The sequence below is a fragment of the Haliotis rubra genome, unplaced genomic scaffold (assembly GCF_003918875.1).
Source record: "Haliotis rubra isolate DU_JTF1 unplaced genomic scaffold, ASM391887v1 Scf1, whole genome shotgun sequence".
In the NCBI taxonomy this organism is placed as follows: domain Eukaryota; kingdom Metazoa; phylum Mollusca; class Gastropoda; order Lepetellida; family Haliotidae; genus Haliotis; species Haliotis rubra.
Window position 1 is genome coordinate 5,279,583 of NW_025764891.1, and position 18,524 is coordinate 5,298,106.

The 18,524-nt window shown below is 38.7% G+C and overlaps 1 protein-coding gene across 1 annotated transcript in view; it reads right to left on the minus strand.

The window, feature by feature from the left end:
* LOC124275216 (transient receptor potential-gamma protein-like) overlaps positions 1-18,524 on the minus strand; it is an 80,418-nt gene that overhangs the window by 11,741 nt on the left and 50,153 nt on the right. The window contains 3 exon segments of the mRNA XM_046710735.1: positions 577-929; positions 3,901-4,040; positions 4,405-4,542. Coding sequence (XP_046566691.1) covers positions 577-929; positions 3,901-4,040; positions 4,405-4,542 — 631 coding nt within the window.

The following is an 18,524-nucleotide window of genomic DNA, read 5'->3' on the forward strand; positions in this document are numbered from 1 at the left end:
CTGTAACATAGTCTTGTGTTTTAGAGCTGTTGCATTTGTATCATTGATATTGAGAATGTCAGGGTTGTGTCTCTATACAAAATATCCTGATTTCAGCCAAATAAAGTTGTTTTTGCTGTTAAAGCTGTCACTGATACCAATGACACAAGGAGTGTGGATTCATGTCAAAGTGAGCTAATAAGAATACATTTTTGAAATTATCAATTCTAAGTCCAGCAATTAAATTTGATCTCAAATAATTTTTTAAATATTCAGCTGTGTTTCTTTAACCAAAATACAATGTTTGTTTTCAGTCCATCCACATGGTGTGTGTGTGAGTTTAGTTTTACGCCGCACTCAGCAATATTCCAGCTATAAGGCGTGGGTCTGTAAATAATCAAGTCTGGACCAGATAATCCAGTGATCAACAGCATGAGCATAGATATACGCATTGCACGGGTTACTGAAGATCAATTCTAACCCGGATCTTCATGGGTCCTATCCATATGGATAGAGATTAGTCTGGTCTTTTCACAATATTAATCAACGTCCAAGAGTAGTTTGGATTAGAACTTTGACGAAGATGACAAAACTTACTTTGCAAAACTGCGGAATTTTCTATCACAGGATGTGCTGTTACTGTCTGCAGCACACTCGTCAGCATGAACAGTTGCATAGTACCAGTATAGATGGTTCAGTCCACACGCAAAGGAAAACAACACGAGAAAATATACACATCCAAACTTCATAATATCCATGATCATTCGCCCTAGGGATATCTGTAAGGGCCCCAAATGAGGATTGACTGTGAATATATATATGAGTTTTAAGGAACTGAAGATATTAGCTGCAGCAAAAAGAGCTTCTGCTATGAGATTGGGATCGTAGGCATCCCAAGCTTTACGTTGTTTTTGGGCTGCCGGGTCATTGTTCTTCCTTTCCTCCTGAACCTGAAATAGAAGCCGTGGAATGAATGAATGAAACATCACATTCAAGATTATTGCTCCGTTTAGCATTGCACTCAGACGTAGATGAGTGGTTTAATGTACTGGTACCGACTAAAGCTAATTATATCGTGCCTACAAAAAATATATATATAAAAAATATATCGTGTTAAACCCTGGAGATACCCACATCAAAGTTTGACATGCTCACTCACATTTCACTGACTCAGAACCAGTCAGTCCTAAAATGTTTAATTCCTTTGAAACCAAGCACAACACAAGGTAACAAATACTAACTTTTGAGATATTTTGGTATGACGCAACCAGAGATTGAACATGACTCTCTGGTCTCTGGGCAAACACTCTATCCACAAGACCACCAGTATGGGATGATTGAATGGGAAAATGTACTTGAGTCATTAACATGTGTCCTATAAGGTGTAAGGTAAAATGTCAATATTTGAATGACAACTCATCAAATATTTTTGAGTGTACAGAAATAAAAAATAAAAATTATCTGACCAAATTAAAGTGTAAAAGGAAATTTTTTTAAATTACAACTGCTTATCTAGCTTTGGAGGAATGACATTTACTGACTTCAATAAAGGATCAAACTGGAGAGCTTACTACAATTCCAAAACATCTAAATATCTTTATGAATGCCATCAACTAAATATGTTTAATCACAATTTCTGTTCATAACAAATTGTACAAGACACAGGTTGTCTTTTCTCAACAAAACAAAATCGACACCATACAAGTAGAAGTATTTGGTGGTTTTATGTTTTAAACATCAACTGCATCTGTTATCTGAAAACAATTATTTTAGCTTTCGAGAAATAAAAAGCCCTAAACTAACAAATGACAATTTTACATGTCAAACAGTTTTTGTCGTGAAAGTCAAACTCGGACAGTACAAACTTACAGCATGCCATTACGATTCTGGTCACCTGACAGGATATTGATTATTTGGAAGTCGCGGCGATCAGTCAGCTTTACAGCAATTCTTGGTGGTGATGATTTATATTCCTCACGCATATCTCCCATATCGCTTACAGGAAGTGAGCCTCATCACAAGCGTTTCAGTTGGACAAGTGATCACATGACATGCTAATGGTACAAAGCCTTTGATTTGCCAGAAAAAAATAACAGCTCAACACATGCAAAAGAAATATATCACGTTTTGTGCAACTTAATAGATTCTAGGACATCATGGAGGATGCTTAGAACATGTATCCTCCAGAAAGACAAATTCTCCAGGCCATACTCAATCATTTATTAGATACTCATGTGGACGATTTTGTTTTACTTTTTATACAAATTTTCATGGCATCTCTATTTTGCAGAGGTGGTGGGGTAACCTAGTGGTTAAAGCGTTCGCTTGGCATGCTGAAGACCCAGGTTCGATTCCCCACATGAGTACAATGTGTGAAGCCCATTTCTAGTGTCCTCTGCTGTGATATTGCTGGAATATTGCTAAAAACAGCAAAAAACCAAATTCACTCTATTTTGCAGTAGAGAGATGGATGTAATTCACATGAGGGAGTGAGGATTGTTGTTCTCTGCTTTTATCATGGCAGGGGACACCAGAAATGGGCTTCACATATTGTACCCATGTGAGGGATTGAATCCGGGTCTTTGGCGTGATGAGCGAACACTTTAACCACTAGGCTACCCCACTGCCCTTAATTCACACGAGTGAATGAGTGAGTTGGGTTTTACGCCACTTTTAGCAATATTCCAGCAATATCATGGTGGGAACACAAAAAATGGGCTTCACACATTGTACCAACGTGGGGATCGAACCTGGGTCTTTGGTTAATGCTTTAACCACTAGGCTACCCCACTGCCCTTAATTCACACCACACGAGTGAGTGAGTTGGGTTTTACACCACTTTTAGCAATATTCCAGCAATATCATGGTGGAAACACCAAAAATGGGCTTCATACATTGTTACCATGAGGGGAATCAAACCCAGGTCTTCGGTTATTTCTTCAACCATTAAGCTACCCCACTGCCCCTAATTCACACAAGGCATAGAGACTACATTGTGTTTCACTTGGTCAGTAGGAACAGAAGCTGATGTGTCTGTTTGTCGTTTATCGCTGCATTCAGCAATATTCCAACTATGAGAGATGGGAAGGGATGAAAATATATAGAACAACTAGGTAAGACCTTACTTAAAATTGGATGTGTTGAATATATTCATTCTCAGTGGGCATTAAACAAAAACAACACAAATTTCTCTGTTTTCTCTAAGTTTGTTTCTTTTTAACTACTTTGTGAGTTTTTCAATAATGACCTCTCATTGTTTATTGGAGCTTTAGGGTAGGTGGGGTAGCCTAATGATTAAAGCGTTGGCTCGTCATGCCGAAGACCCGGGTTCGAATCCCCACATGGGCACAATGTGTGAAGCCCATTTCTGGTGTCCCCCGCCGTGCTGTTGCTGGAATATTGCTAAAAGCAGCGTAAAACCAAACTCAGTCAGTCAGTCAGTATTGGACTGACTAAAACTATTGAACTTTTGCCCCTTTGATTCTATGTCAGGATAGGCCTCCAATATTCATGTGTGACAAACTGAAAATCTTTTTAGCAATTCAGTCTTATTTTAAGCCATGAATATTCAATTATCGCTTGCTAATTGTGATATCTTGATTACTGTATCTTCCAAACACAAGTTAGAGTGCCATGTAATATCTATTCATCATTCTGAGGAATGGTGCTAACCGAAATTTAGTTTTTCCAGCATTTGTCATTTCTTTCTAGGCCTCTTGGGGACAGTCACACACTTCAGCCAAGCTAATCATTGCACTGATCTCCTGGAGCAAGAAGGACATCCACTTGTGAATACCTGATGTTGTCATTGCTTCTCAAGTGGGATGATATTTCAGGGGATTATCTTGTTTTTCTTTGAATCAACCCATTCCACATGTTGTGATGTAGATGTATCTATATATCTGTGACTGACACACTCACCTGTAAGTACGCCAGGAGTCTGAGTGTAAATGTTGCTATGTACAAAGAGTTGGTGACAAAGTCCAGAATATTCCACATATCATGAACATATTCCTTGGCGCCATCGTCCCATAGTTGTTTGATCTCAGCCCACATCAAACCTGTAGAAGTAGTTTCACAATGGTCAGAGTCCAAGATAAAACCGTGATGAAAAACATAGAATAACACAATGTCAGATAAGGGCCTCATTGGTTTTCTGTTGAAAGGAATGCTTGGTTGACCAATCAAATGCTGCAGAAGCTGATTTAGTTAGTAGATAAAAAACATTAACTGCTTTTTTAGGGAAAATGAAAGGAAAACTTTGTATTTCAAAACTGCATTGTAAAAGCAAACATACAAATGCATGAGAATGTGTAAAGAAGATTAGTTCAACAACTCTGGGGGTAGAGCCCTTTTTGCACTTGCAGCTCTCTGGACAAATTCACCATGCTCTCAAAAGGTTATTCATATTAAAAAATCACCTACCAGCAACATAGGCTAAGATCATCCACTCAATGGTCGTCGCAGGTGCCCCGAGGAGTTCCCGCTTCACTTTGTCGTCATGGTTACCGCTGTCATTTTCAGAGAGTATCTCTACCCGTTGAGACACGAGGATCAACAGAACTGAAAAACAAATGACAGCAGAGTGAGTGAGAAAGTAGGTAGGTAAATAAGAGGTGGGTGAAGATGAACAGAAGTGAAAAAAACATGAGCGCAAGTTGATTTTGTATATTTGCAATAGCATCTCTGACTATATGTAACTATATGAAATACAAAATTGAACAAGGTCAATCCACAAGTAAGTAGTTAATAGTGTCTGAGATTAAGTCTTTGACAAAGATTTCAATTCTGATTTCACTCTCAGCAGTCATTGTGGACATGCAGACCCTACTTGGTCCAGTGAGTGAGGAATTATGCCACTTCTTGTAATAATCCAGCAATATTATAACAAACAGCATGGGCATGAAAAATTATACTGAAGTATGAAATCACCCGTATCCTTTGGCATTATCATGTTTTATTTCCAACATGAAAAGTTATTCTTTAAAGTGCTGTAAGTGGATGAAAGTTGACTTGCAAGGAAGTTCATTTTCCCTCTTGATAAATGGTAAGTAAGTGAACAATATTTTAATGTCAGCAGTATATCACTGGCCAGTACACATTTTATTCAAACACTGAGAGCAAAAGCAATGTTTTTTAAAAATCTTTGGCTTGTGGGCAAGCATTTCTGATGAGATGCTGCCAGCTTTAGTTTTATCATTGTAAAACAGACAGGTAGTGAGTGAGTAAGGTTTTACGCTGCTAGCAATATTCCAGCAACATCACGGCAGGGGACACCAGAAATGGACTTCACACATTGTACCCATGTGGGGATTCGAACCCGGGTCTTCGGTGTGATGAGTGAACGCTTTAACCACTAGGCTACCCCACCACCCCAAAACAGAAAGGTAATACAACCTTGGACACTATAGGTTATTGAAAAAGTTTGTCAGTTCAATTAATTCAGGAATTATTAAATGTGTAAGACAGAATAAAAACCTACTGTACTATAAAATTCTAGGTCAAACTGTAGATTTGATACCTCTTAATCAAATTTGGAACGGAATGCTTTAAACATCCATTAATATTCTCTCGCATGCGATTCTGATGTGGTATTGACAGCCATTGTTAAATGTAGGCTATCAGTAGATCAATTTAGTCATAACCATTTTTGTATGAAAAGCCTTGGTCATTTATACATATCAAATATTTGACCAATCAGAATGAAGTTTTCTTCAATGTCATCGTGGAACATTAAATACTATGAATCCATTTGGAATGAGATCCAAATACCAACAAATAATGCAAAATCACTGACAAATGTATCGGTTTTCAATTAATCTGGTCATAAAAAGTTCTACACCCTCAGCCAGTGTCAGCATGTCTAATGATCCATGCAACATGGATGGTATTGATGACCATTATGTTCAACAATATTTCCACAATACAAGCGAGGCATGTATCGTATTATCAGCTCCTTCATATCAAAATCAACCAGAGCAAGTAATACAGGCTTGGTAAGATCCATTAATCATGCAATACGGAATCAGCAATGTAAACACTTCATGAAAATAATATCAAAGAGCTATGGAACGAGCCAATCAATGGGTTACGGCACTAGCTGTGGGACTTGCGTTAACATGCCGCATTGATTGGAACCATTTCATCAGCAGTGGTGACCCAAGTTCACATTATGCCTTGGGTCAGGTAATCCTGCTTATACAATGTCCCTAGATTGATTTTTCTGCTGATGCAGCTATTGTTGTACTGGGAAAACAATCTATATTGGTGGACAACGTGCCGTTAGTCGGAGAACAATAGTTCTATGTCTTGCTGGACATCATAGAACATGGTACACGCATGAAAAACACTGATTAAATGTAAATATGGCAGTATAAATGTCCCCCTTGTAAATGTATTCCCGCAATCGATATAACAAAAATATTGATCCTGTTGAACAGGTGAGATGGAGAAGAATATACTCTGAAATGTTGTTTCTCATGTAACAGAAGTTGACATCCATATCAATTTTTCCACCTTTAAGATATTCCATGATCAACAAATTTCCATGATGAAAAAAGGGTTTTCCTGAATCCAATGGCCCCCCAGTTTCCCCACTCCCACACAACAATATTACATAATGGGTTCCAATTTCCCTTGGTTGAATTGTCCTCAGATCTTAATTTCCTAGGAAATTGACTAGCTCTTTCAAATTAGATGAAAGAAGAAAGTTGCTTCTCTACTCTAGCAAGGATTATTTTCTTGTCGAATTTCAAAGGAAAATCTTCTTTGGACATTCCATAGGGAGGGTCTACAAAAATACTTCAATATTGTATGGCATCTCATCCGGCATTCCAGATTGTGGGGTAGCCGAATGGTTAAAGCATTTGCTCATCATGTCAAGAACCAAGGTTCCATTCCCAATTTCTGGTGTCCCCTGATGTGATATTGCTGGACTATTGCATACAAAGGTGTAAAAACCAATCTCACTCTCACTCACTCACTCACTCATCCAGCCATCTTGAATACACATAACTTCATCAACCATCATCATGTTCAGGCTGGCATTCCACAAATTCAGGCATAACTTGTAACATCTCAATGATTTGATTATGGTGGTCAGCTTTATTTACCTCTTGAGACAGGTGTACCAGAATGCTGACTAATATTACTGTATCAAATTCATTCTATAGCACTCTCTTTCCTTTGTGTTGTTTGCCCTTCTCTAATTCCATATGACAATATCCAGTTTCCAACATCTTTTCATTCAGTCATTTGGAAGTAGTGATTATTTCTATTGGTATAACCCATTATGATCTATTTGTGAGTGAGTGAGTGAGTGAGTTGGGTTTTACGCTGCTTTTAGCAATATTCCAGCAATATCACAGCGGGGGACACCATAAATGGGCTTCACACCTTTTTGTGGGGATTCGAACCCGGGTCGTCAGCTCGATGAGCCGACGCTTTAACCACTAGGCTACCCCACCGCCCCGATCTATTAGTGAAATATGTTGGATATAATAATGATAGAGACCTGTACATATGTTCTGATGGGAGAGGAATATATTTCCTTCCCTCAGTCATTTTCAACAAATGAATTTTTATCTCCCCTGTATATTATTTATTCCTTAGACTAATGCATCACTCACATGAGTACTGACACTTGTCTTAAAAAAGTTGACTTTGTGTTGCTCTATGCCTAAGACTGGCAAGAGATGGGATCTATCTAATTGTTTATTGATATACTGACCATAAACACATAAAATGTGGAAAAATGTCTTTTTATCGTGAGTTTCTCTGCAAACATATTAAACATGACACTATTCAGATAATATGTTTTGAAATATATGTTATTTTCAAAATGATGTGAGGACATGTTATCAAAGATAAATACACATTAAACATAATTCAAATGTAAAAAAATACATTCATGAAATAAGATTATAATGGTGTCTTATTAACAATAATTTACACATTCGTAATAACTGCTTTCCATTCCCTCTATAAGCTTTCATAAAAATACATTGTTTTTATATCACTGAAGAAAGGGTATGTTAGTAAACACATTTTTGTTGTATAATATACAGATGCACAAACAAAAGTATTTGTCTTCGAAATAATTTAATGGATGAAAAAATGATGACGAAAAATCATTCATATACCCAAACAGTCTGCTCTATAGATAAAGCTAGCAGTTGAAGGACAGTGCCGAACTGAAAACATGAGGGGCTTGTAATACTCAAATTTTGTTTGTTTGTTTTTTGTTTAAAGCAACGAACCTGGAATTTTCATGCTATATGGTGTGGGCCTGCAAATAATCAAGTCTGCACCAGACAATCCAGTGATCAACGTCATGAACATTCATCTACACAATTCGGGATACGATGACATGTGTCAACCAAGACACCAAACATGATCACTTGATCCCATTAGCTTACTCTTATGAAAAGCATGGGTTGCTGAAAACCATTACTTACCTGGATTTTCATGGGTCAGACTCAAATAGTGATAAGAGGTACACACTTCTCATTCACAAAAAAACTGTGAAGATCCGGGTTAGACTACTGATCTTCAGTAACCCATGCTTGTCGTAAGAGGCGACTAACGGGATCAGGTGGTCAGGCTCGCTGGCTTGGTTGACACATGTCGTCAGTTCCCAATTGCGCAGATCGATGCTCATGTTGTTGATCACTGGATTGTCTGGTTCAGACTCGATTATTTACAGACCGGGGCCATATAGCTGGAATAATGCTGAGTGCGGCGTAAAACTCAACTCACTCACTCACTCATTCACAAAATGTGAAATCAGTGAGTTGAGTTAAACATTGCTTGGACAACACCATTGGGTTTTCTTTAAATTAAATCCTTAACTCCAGTTGTTTATTTAATTTTTTTTGTGTCAGTTACAAACAAAAAATAATGTTAAAAACAATACCCAAATTAACAAAGAATCAAATTATCACTGTTTACATCCTGTTCAATAAATCATTATAACGCACAGTCAGTTTAATACCCACAGACCTATGATAACAGAAGTAAATGCAGAACAGACAGACTTCATTGTCTCCCTCTGTCCTGATAGCCACAAAGATTCCTCATCATGTTAATGGTTGGCATCTGTTGGAGCCTGTTGGAGCCTGTTGGCCGTGGCATCTGTTTTACACATTGTGCCATAAACACAATAATGCCCACTATCTCTTGCAAAAGACAGCCGTCCTATTATTCACTCCCATCCGATTAACGACTTTCATTTCCTGTCTGGCCCTTGATTTTTCCATTTCATCAAAATATTTGATAAAACTGTATGCTTAGGATGTGACCCGGGGAAAACTGTTTAATTTGATGTAATCGGTAATACATGGATGATTAGTCAAGAAGTAGATGAAATAGCACATCTGATTTCAACCAGCTGAGGGGAATTATCCCTTCTTCTGGGGATATTGACAGTGGCATAACGGAGAACAATTAATTTCATATTTCACTAAACATTCTGCAGAATCACCTTCTGTAATATTTATGCTAGTTTCCAGAAAACCTATTTCATTTGAACTATTTTGTTATTTGCAATTACTGTTACTATTTAAGAGCAATGCTGAATAAATATGGAACAAATAATTTTCATAACAAAACCAACATTTATGCTGTATGTTGCCAGAAGAAAATGCAACAAAAATGTATTGGTTATATTCTTACTCCGTAAGCTCCGTAAGATATTTCTACAAGATTGACAATCTTGTGTTTTTCAGTATGACGGTACTTGACTTGTTTACTAGTATGTTCCATTTCCACTAACCACTGTTAAAGTAATTCCAGTTACCAGGTTACAACATTTCACAAATTAGTGTGAACGACATAAATCTGGCAAGGTCTTGAGGGTCCTTGACCTACAACCATGAACATTATCCGTTCAGTCAGAAAACGATCCCAAATGTACCATTGCATACTTAAAAGATTCCAAGGATCTTTCACAATGACAGTGAATGGCTGAAGAAAATATAACTGAAAGATTCATTACTGGAAGGCTAGAAGGCAATTGGGCTGGAACTGAATGAATGCTACACAATTCCTGAAAAACACATTCAGACTTGGTTCTGAGTTGGGTGATAACAAGCCGTATCAACCCCTGTTCCAGCCTGCTCTTCTCAGAACCACTTAGTCACAAGATCTTGTCCAAAGAGAGAACTTAACACGTTTTTGAGAGGGCAATTACTGAGAACATAACGACATCACCGAACGCTCTCTTGTCCTTTTATTCCCTGTCAGTTCCCCTCCATACCAGGCGTTACATGAAGCTCAGACCAGCGCATAATGTTTCTTTATTATCCCTAATTCCATCTATCAGTGGGACGACAGTGACATTTACCAACGCCTCAGGGTAGTCCTTGGTCTGAACAAGTCTGCAGGTCCCAGTCCTGATGATGACAAGGAGAAAGGAAATAGTCCTTTTATTTAGAAAATGTGAAAAGATTTTAACATGGACCAATTTACAGACTTACAGGGTCATTCACTTCCTGAATTATAAGGAAGATGTAACCTCTTCCTCAACACTGCATGTACATTCAGGTATTAAACACACAGGTTTGAGTCCTGTACTATATTACAACACACTGCAACTCTGTGTGGTCTGAAAAGTGTTTCTTCTTGTGGACAGTTTAAGGATGACAGTAAGCCAGATGGGGCATAAACATGACTGAGCTTGACCATACCAGCAAGCAAGACAATACTACAAAGTATGTTAAGTGAGTGAGTGAGCATAGTTTTAGCAACATTCCAGCAATATCATGGCAGGGAACACCAGATATGGGCTTCACACAATGTACCCATGTGGGGAATCTAAACCAGTGTAGCAAGCCATTTCTTCCCCAGTCTACACTTTCACCGGGGAGATTCTGGCCTAGGTCAAACATTCCCTGTGGAGGTTTTGTCCTAGGATATTCTTACCCTGGGGGAAAGTTTGGGCTAGGCTAGGGTTCTGGCCTAGCTAGGCTACTTCTTCCCCCACCATTGCTCTTATGTGAAAAGAGGGAGTTTCTGGCCTAGTTAGGCTACTTCTCCCCAACCATTGCTCTTACATGAAAAGGGGGAGTTTCTGGCCTAGCTAGACCACTTCTTCCCCACCCTTGCTCTTATATCAAAAGGGGGAGTTTCTGGCCTAGCTAGGCTACTTCTTCCCCTACCTTGCTCTTATATCAAAAGGGGGAGTTTCTGGCCTAGCTAAGCTACTTCTTCCCCTACCTTGCTCTTATATGAAAAGTTATTACAAACATCAAACCAACAGTAATCTTGACTTAAATTTTGTACACATTTTCTGCCAAATTCTTGCCTCTGCCTTGGGTGTACTGATTTGAATGCATACATGTATGAACGGCATATATCTCTAAATCCATCCTGCTCCTGCCACCATTCCTATGAAGACACATTGTATTATTTCTTCATCTGTCCAAATCATGTCACCATAAGATGTAAACATTCAATCGCACATTTGATGTGTAAATAAGATGTAATATACACAGGTTGCTTTGCGTGGATAATAGCCAAATGGACAAATGTGGGACAGTGGGATAGTGGCCACAGCATCCCTACTTGATGTGGACATCTACGTCTACTGCAGATGTAGTAGTAATTCGTATGGATGAGCAAGATATCACAGGAATTTTGAAACTCTAGACAGCAAAGCCTCAAGGTTTGCCTATTCTTATCAAATGACAATAACACACATTTCAATGTTGTGGTCAAGGTGTGATTTGACTGTGAAATCATTGTGCCTATGTAAAATATTTTGACAGTTGGATTGTTTCATTTTCTTCTCTTGGACATGTATCATTTCTGTACCTGTCCTAGCAGGTTGCACCTGGTGCAAGTAACATTAATCTCAATAAGTTCTGGCTCATGATTATTTGATCATCATTGATATATATAGGAAGATGATTCATACTTTGTTTCATGACAACATCTGCATCATTAACAGTTACTGTATATATACATGCTCTTACATAATTTTGATACTTTGCTTTTATGCTTGCTTTTTCTTTTTAATCTCACCTTATATAAGGATATTGAAACAAAATGCGAACCGTGTACATGTTATATATCAAGATGAAGATGACCTGTAAATTGTTAATGGAACTGACTTTTTCAAGACGAACATTAACATGAAAATAAGGTTGGGGAAGAACTAGCCTAGCTAGGCCAGAATCTCCCCCTTTTGATATAAGAACAAGGTTGGGAAAAAAGTAGCCTTTAAAGTCGATTCAAGGGTGGGGAAAGTTTGGCCTAGGAGGGAAAAGTTTGGCCTGTAACACCGGGTCTTTGGCTTGACGAGCGAATGCTTTAACCACTAGGCTGCCCCATCGCCCCAAGAACGTCAAGGAGCACAACAATACCAGAATGCATACCAGTACCAGTGAGCATGGCAGTGATCATGACAATACCAGTATGCATGACAATATAAGGGAGAATGTCAAGGAGCATGACAATATCAGCATGCCTTACACTGGGCATTCCAACATCAGTACACTCAACACTGAGCAAGACAATACCAGGAAGCATGGCAGTGAGTATGACTGTACCAGTAAAATTGACAAAACCAATACGTATGGCCATAAACATGACAAATCTGGTAAAAATAGCAGTGAGCATGACCAACACTGACTGTCAGCAAGACAGTGGCCTTTAACACCAAATCACTGAGATCTGGGAAGAAAAAATTGCATCAAAGATAAGCTATAAATTCAACATATCACATCAAATCAGAACAGAAACTCTTAAAGTCAATAGGACACCAAAACACATCCATCAAGCACCCTAAGATTATGATCATTAACATCCCAGGGGCCAGTAACAAATCCGGTCAGAATATTGGCCAGAATAATAACACAACCTGCCATTAATATTGTTGACAGAAGACATACACAAACAAAATGGCTATTAATATGTTAAAGACACATAACACATCCATTGTTCATACCCACTTAATTCCAAGAAATTGCAAATAGTTTTTCATAAAAAAGATAGCCAATGATGCTATAATTGCCATGGAGGTTTCGTTTCCAGATTTTCTGACTAAACAACAGAGCTGCAAGAAACTATTTCCTCTACCTCAGTGGAGGTCTATTTGGCAGACATTCTCAGCTTCCGAGCTAAGTGTATCTAATGACATGTAAATCAGAAGCATTAAGAGAGATCTGTTGGTTTTTACTACTCTGAGCAGGTCAGTAAATGCAATCAGACAAACCAATGTTACTGTCACTTAGTGGTCAATGCTTGGACAAATGGCCTTCCACTGGGCTTGAGCCTCCACACAAACAACAGAGTGAGTGACCGTTATGCCTGTAATGAAATGGCTTGTTTCCTTGGCCTGGTAATCAAACATATTTAACATCATCTGATGTATATATAATTCCTGTGATTAAATCCTCAGTGCCATCTGACTCAGAATGCTTTCCTAATTAATATAAATCTTGGATGTGTACATGGATAGCTCAAAGGCTTTAATGATCATGGTTTGGTTCTGTATTTGTTAGAATTCATTTCGACAGAAAATTTGGAACTTGCCGAAAGACAGGACCGTATACCTGTATTGTACTTTTCTTCACATTCCAGGTGTTGCTTGGAGGTCAAAATATTTACTTGTATTATATTTAGAGTTTTTAAAAAAATAGCTCTTAAAAATATTATGGGTTAAATGATGAAAGGAAAATTTAAACATTGTTTTCATTGACATAATATACTGAACAGCATTGAAAATGCACCACTTATAAAAGTTCAGATTATTAAAAGCATGTGTAAGGAATTGATATTTTTTGAGTGGATAATAACAGATGGACGACTGACAAAAACAACAACACAGAAAAGACGCTCATTCATTGAAATGTTCCACAGTCAGAAAGGATCAAACACACATAGGGTCAAACCCAAAAGTCAATCTCGCGTGTGACCGCCATTTGCATTGACACATGCAGTTCAACGTCTCCTCATTGAGTCAATAAGCATCCGAATAGAGTTCTTGAGGATGGCATTCCACTTCTGCAGTAGTGCAGCCTCAAGTTCGCGGATGTTTTGCATCTGTTGTCGCCGCAAAAGACTTTGACCAATTTCGTCCCACAAGTGTTTCATGGGGGATACATCTGGCGACTGTGCTGGCCAATGAAGAATCTGGATGTGTTGCTGGGCCAGATACTGCATGGAAAGTCTTGTTGTGTGTGCCCGTGCGTTGTCCTGTTGAAAAGTATGGACAATTTGGTGGTGATTGAAGACAGATACGATGTGATTCTGAAGAATCTGCTCACGGTAATAAAGGGCATTAACTCTCCCTTGACAGACATGAAGGCAGTCCTGTGATTGTAATTTATTCCATTCCAGACCATGACACTCCCACACCATGACTACCACACCATGCCATTGTTGTAACCTTTACTGAAAATGCCTGCTAGCCCATTGTATACGCTCATTACGGTGTCTGTCAGTCAGAATTGGTCCAACGTAAGGACGTCGAGCATGGAGCCCTATAGCGTGTAGACGGCATCGCATGGAGACAGCGCTGATGACCCCCACGTCAACCTTGAACTAGTGCAGCAGTCCTGGCAGTCGGCAGTGTTCAATCACTGATATGGACAAGGTAAATATGGCGATCCTGATGGAGCGTCGTAACACGTTGTTGCCAAGGTCATTGAAGGTCACGGGTGCTGCCTGTCTACTGATGTCGTCTATGAAGCCTAATGATGGTGGAGTGGCCAAGTCCAAGTTGTCGAGCAATATCCCTGCTGCTGGTGCCAGCCTGAATCATGCCTAGTGCACATTCTCTGTCCTAGTTTCACAATCGTTAGTGAAGCAATGAGAATCGGTTCTCATACACCTGCTTTTAATGTCACAGTCAGGATGATTTCAGAATGAAATTCGCGCTTTTTTTCATGGCTTGGCTGCATGTTGATGCATTTTGGAATTAAGAGTCATAATGTGGACATGAATTTGTTTCTAAAGCATTTTTTCAACTGGACATGCCCTTCGACTTCATGTTAGTTATATTAATTGATCATTGTCATGCTGAAATCCATCTTGATGAAAATATGGACAATTTTAGACTGGTGCGTTTTCAATGATGTTCAGTATAGAATGATACTTTCCTAAGACATACTTTGAAGTTTATTTCATTACCCCAATTTACAATTTTCCACTTCCTGTTGAGAAGAGCAACTGTTTTTAAAGCATAGATTTTATCCTCACTTTAAAAAAAACTGTGGGTTGTCACTTTAATGGAACAAGTAATGAAAGATGTCGGGTCCACAAATTGCTCTACGCTGTACACTTCAAAGAAAGCATGAATAGAATCCACTTGCTTCAATCACCACTCCCAAAATTTATTTGAATTTTGACAGCACTCATCACGGAGAACTACTCAGAAAATGCCAAAGAGAGCTGTTTTATCTCTTCACGACCTGGGGTGATGCTGAAAGAAGGGTAATATCCCATAGTGTAATGCTCCTGTCCACTTCAGTTCTAGATACTCTACTTAGAGTCATGTGTTAAACTGGGGCACGGTACCAGTTATTATCAAGTTTGAGCTTGATATCCATCATAAATATTTTGTTGACAGGTGAAAAGCATAACTTGAATATAACTTGCAAGGATTTAATTAATCATTTAAATGTAGCAATTAGAGGTAAAGGTGAGTGAGTTTAGATTTATGCTGCTTTTAGCAATATTCCAGCAATATCACAGCAGGGGATACCAGAAATGGGCTTCCCATTGTACCCATGGGGGAATCGAACCCAGGTCTTCAGCATGAAGAGCGGACGGTTTAACCACTAGCCTACCTCACCGCCCCGAAGAAGTGAAGGTGAAGTGAAACAGGGCCTAACACATTGTTCATGATTGTTACTTTTATATAGCAAGTGTGTACATATGTCTGCTTGCACTAGCCTGGACTGATGCTGTTTTTATTCCTGCTAGCCACTGAGATATCATGCCACTTTTTATAATGGATACATCACTCATTGTATACTGACGCCAAGTAAACCACTCCATGTTTTATACCCTAGCCAAATGCTAGGCAAGGTAACAACCAACCACCATCTTTTTACATCTTTTGGTATGATGGTGATGATGATGTGGATCCAGCCTCTGTCCTTTAACATTTGTGTCAAATGTGCTATGGTGAATTTGTTGTTGTTTAACACCAAACTCGGCAATATTCTAGCTGTTATATTAAGTGGTCTGTAAATAATGTCTGGAAATGACAATCCAGTGTTTGACATCACTGACATCAATTGATTTACACAACTATGATACAATGAGATGACCTCCCAATCTTGATGGTTGTCTCTTACACTGACTGAGTTTAGTTTTATGCCGCTTTTAGCAATATTTCAGCAACATCACGGCAGGGGACACCAGAAATGGGCTTCACACATTGTATCCATGTGGGGATTTGAACCTGGGTCTTCAGCGTGACGATGTCTCTTACAACCAACATGGGTTGTTGAATATCAATTCAAACCCAGATCTTCATGACTAGCCAAGATCAAAGAAATGATTCCTGTGTTCAAGCTGCCCAATGCAACAGCTCAGGTAAGGTAATCAAATCAAATCTTCTGGCTGGCTGAGAGTTGCTTGCATGTGCAACATCATTCATTGATTTGAAAAGGCAATGGAGGATTAATTAATCATGAGTGCAAATAAGACAATAATTATCATGGTCCTACATGTCAAGTGATGGAAAGACAAAGATTATAGGTGATAGGTTACACTGCCCAGAATCACATCCGCAGGAAAACCTCAGCAGGAAAACCTGCTAGGAATGAACAACTGGGCTTCATCAAACTTCTTTCCACATGAAACGGAAACAAGGATCAGTCATTCCTGGAGCCAATCAACCAATCACAGAGCAGTTCTTCTCTCAAGAAAATGGTTATCACTTATCTGCTATTCGTGTCTTATAAATAGGAAAGCAAGATGATACCTCAACTGATTCCAGTAAAATCAACCCTGAATGTCTTTGAAATATAAATTGCTCTATCAAACAATATTTTATAGCTCCTCATTATTAGCATGAAGATGCCTTGCTGTTCATTTAGACATGCTGAGATGGCACAGGTGGCTGTAATTCATTGTGTAGGCCCATTAGGCTTGACGGAAATTGCCCTGTTAAGTGTTTTGTTTGTGTGGATACCATACTTAATTAGTGTTCAAAGCAGTATTTAACTCACTCACTTACTGACATGTGTCGCATCTAATACTATATGGCTGTATGACATCTAATACTATATCACTTCCTCATTATTCAGAAGCTGTAATATGTCTACAATTGCCTTACAACCCACTCCCAAACTAACTGATTATTCAGATGTACATGTATTGTACCAACCACAATATGGTTAAAACTTGGCTTGAAACCAGCTCACTCACTCAGTCAATATTCAGAAATATTTTCCCAACTACAAATTTGAGTAAAACCACCCACTCACTCATTCAGAAGGGTTCTGACAAATTACAAAATGGATAAAATTGGCCTCAAAGCCAAATCACCTAGAAGTGAGTGAGTGAGTTTAGTTTTACGCTGCACTCAGCAATATTCCAACTACATGGCAGCAATCTGTAAATAATCAAGTCTGGACCAAACAATCCAGTGATCAACAGCATGAGCATCAATCTGGGCAATTGGGGTACGATGACATGTGTCAACCAAGTCAGCGAGCTTGACCATCCGATCCCGTTAGTCGCCTCTTACAACAAGCATGGGTTCCTGAAGATCAATATTCTAACCCGGACCTTCACGGGTCTCACCTAGAAGTATTGCACAAACTTCCTTATGGCTAAATACTGCTTAATCCCATCTCACTAAATTATTCAGGAGGACTGTACTAAATACAATATGACAATAAATTCAGGTTGACCTTCAGAATATTCTACTGTCATCCATCTTGTTCATGTTCATTCCGATCAGCAACGATATATAATTCCAACTCTCAATAATCATCCTCATTCATAATAGCTCCCTCGTGTGTGCACAGAATATGAAATATTATCTCACTAGCATCCTGGAGCATTTAATCTGCAGCCACTAATGTTTCCTCTCATATTCACACTGTAAACCCCATATTGTTATTTCTGCTATTACCATGGTTACATGTTTTCTTTGGAAAATTGAATGTTTTGCTATCAAGCCTGGAGCAATAAGTCGTCACAATGATTCATCCAACTCACGGCCAACAACAGGAAATGTGTGCATGCCTATCAAAGTTTGTAAAAATTGTTTTCCTCTACGTAGATAAGTGACAAGATACCTGTTTGGCTTTTTATCAATTGCCCGAAAAACATCAACGTTTGGGTAACCTACTTAAGTGAAGGTTTGATGCTAACAATGTTTAAATATTCTCAAACACTGTATAGGCAATTAGAGATGGGTTTTTAGTTTGAAAGCATGTATGATACCTTGGCAGGGGAAGCAGTGATACAGCTTTTGAATGGGTTTGCATACAACATGCAACAAGCAAGTGATATTCATGAAATTAATGAGTTATACTCTTTATGTATTGAGTTAGTGAGTGAGTGACAGACAGGCCTTTATT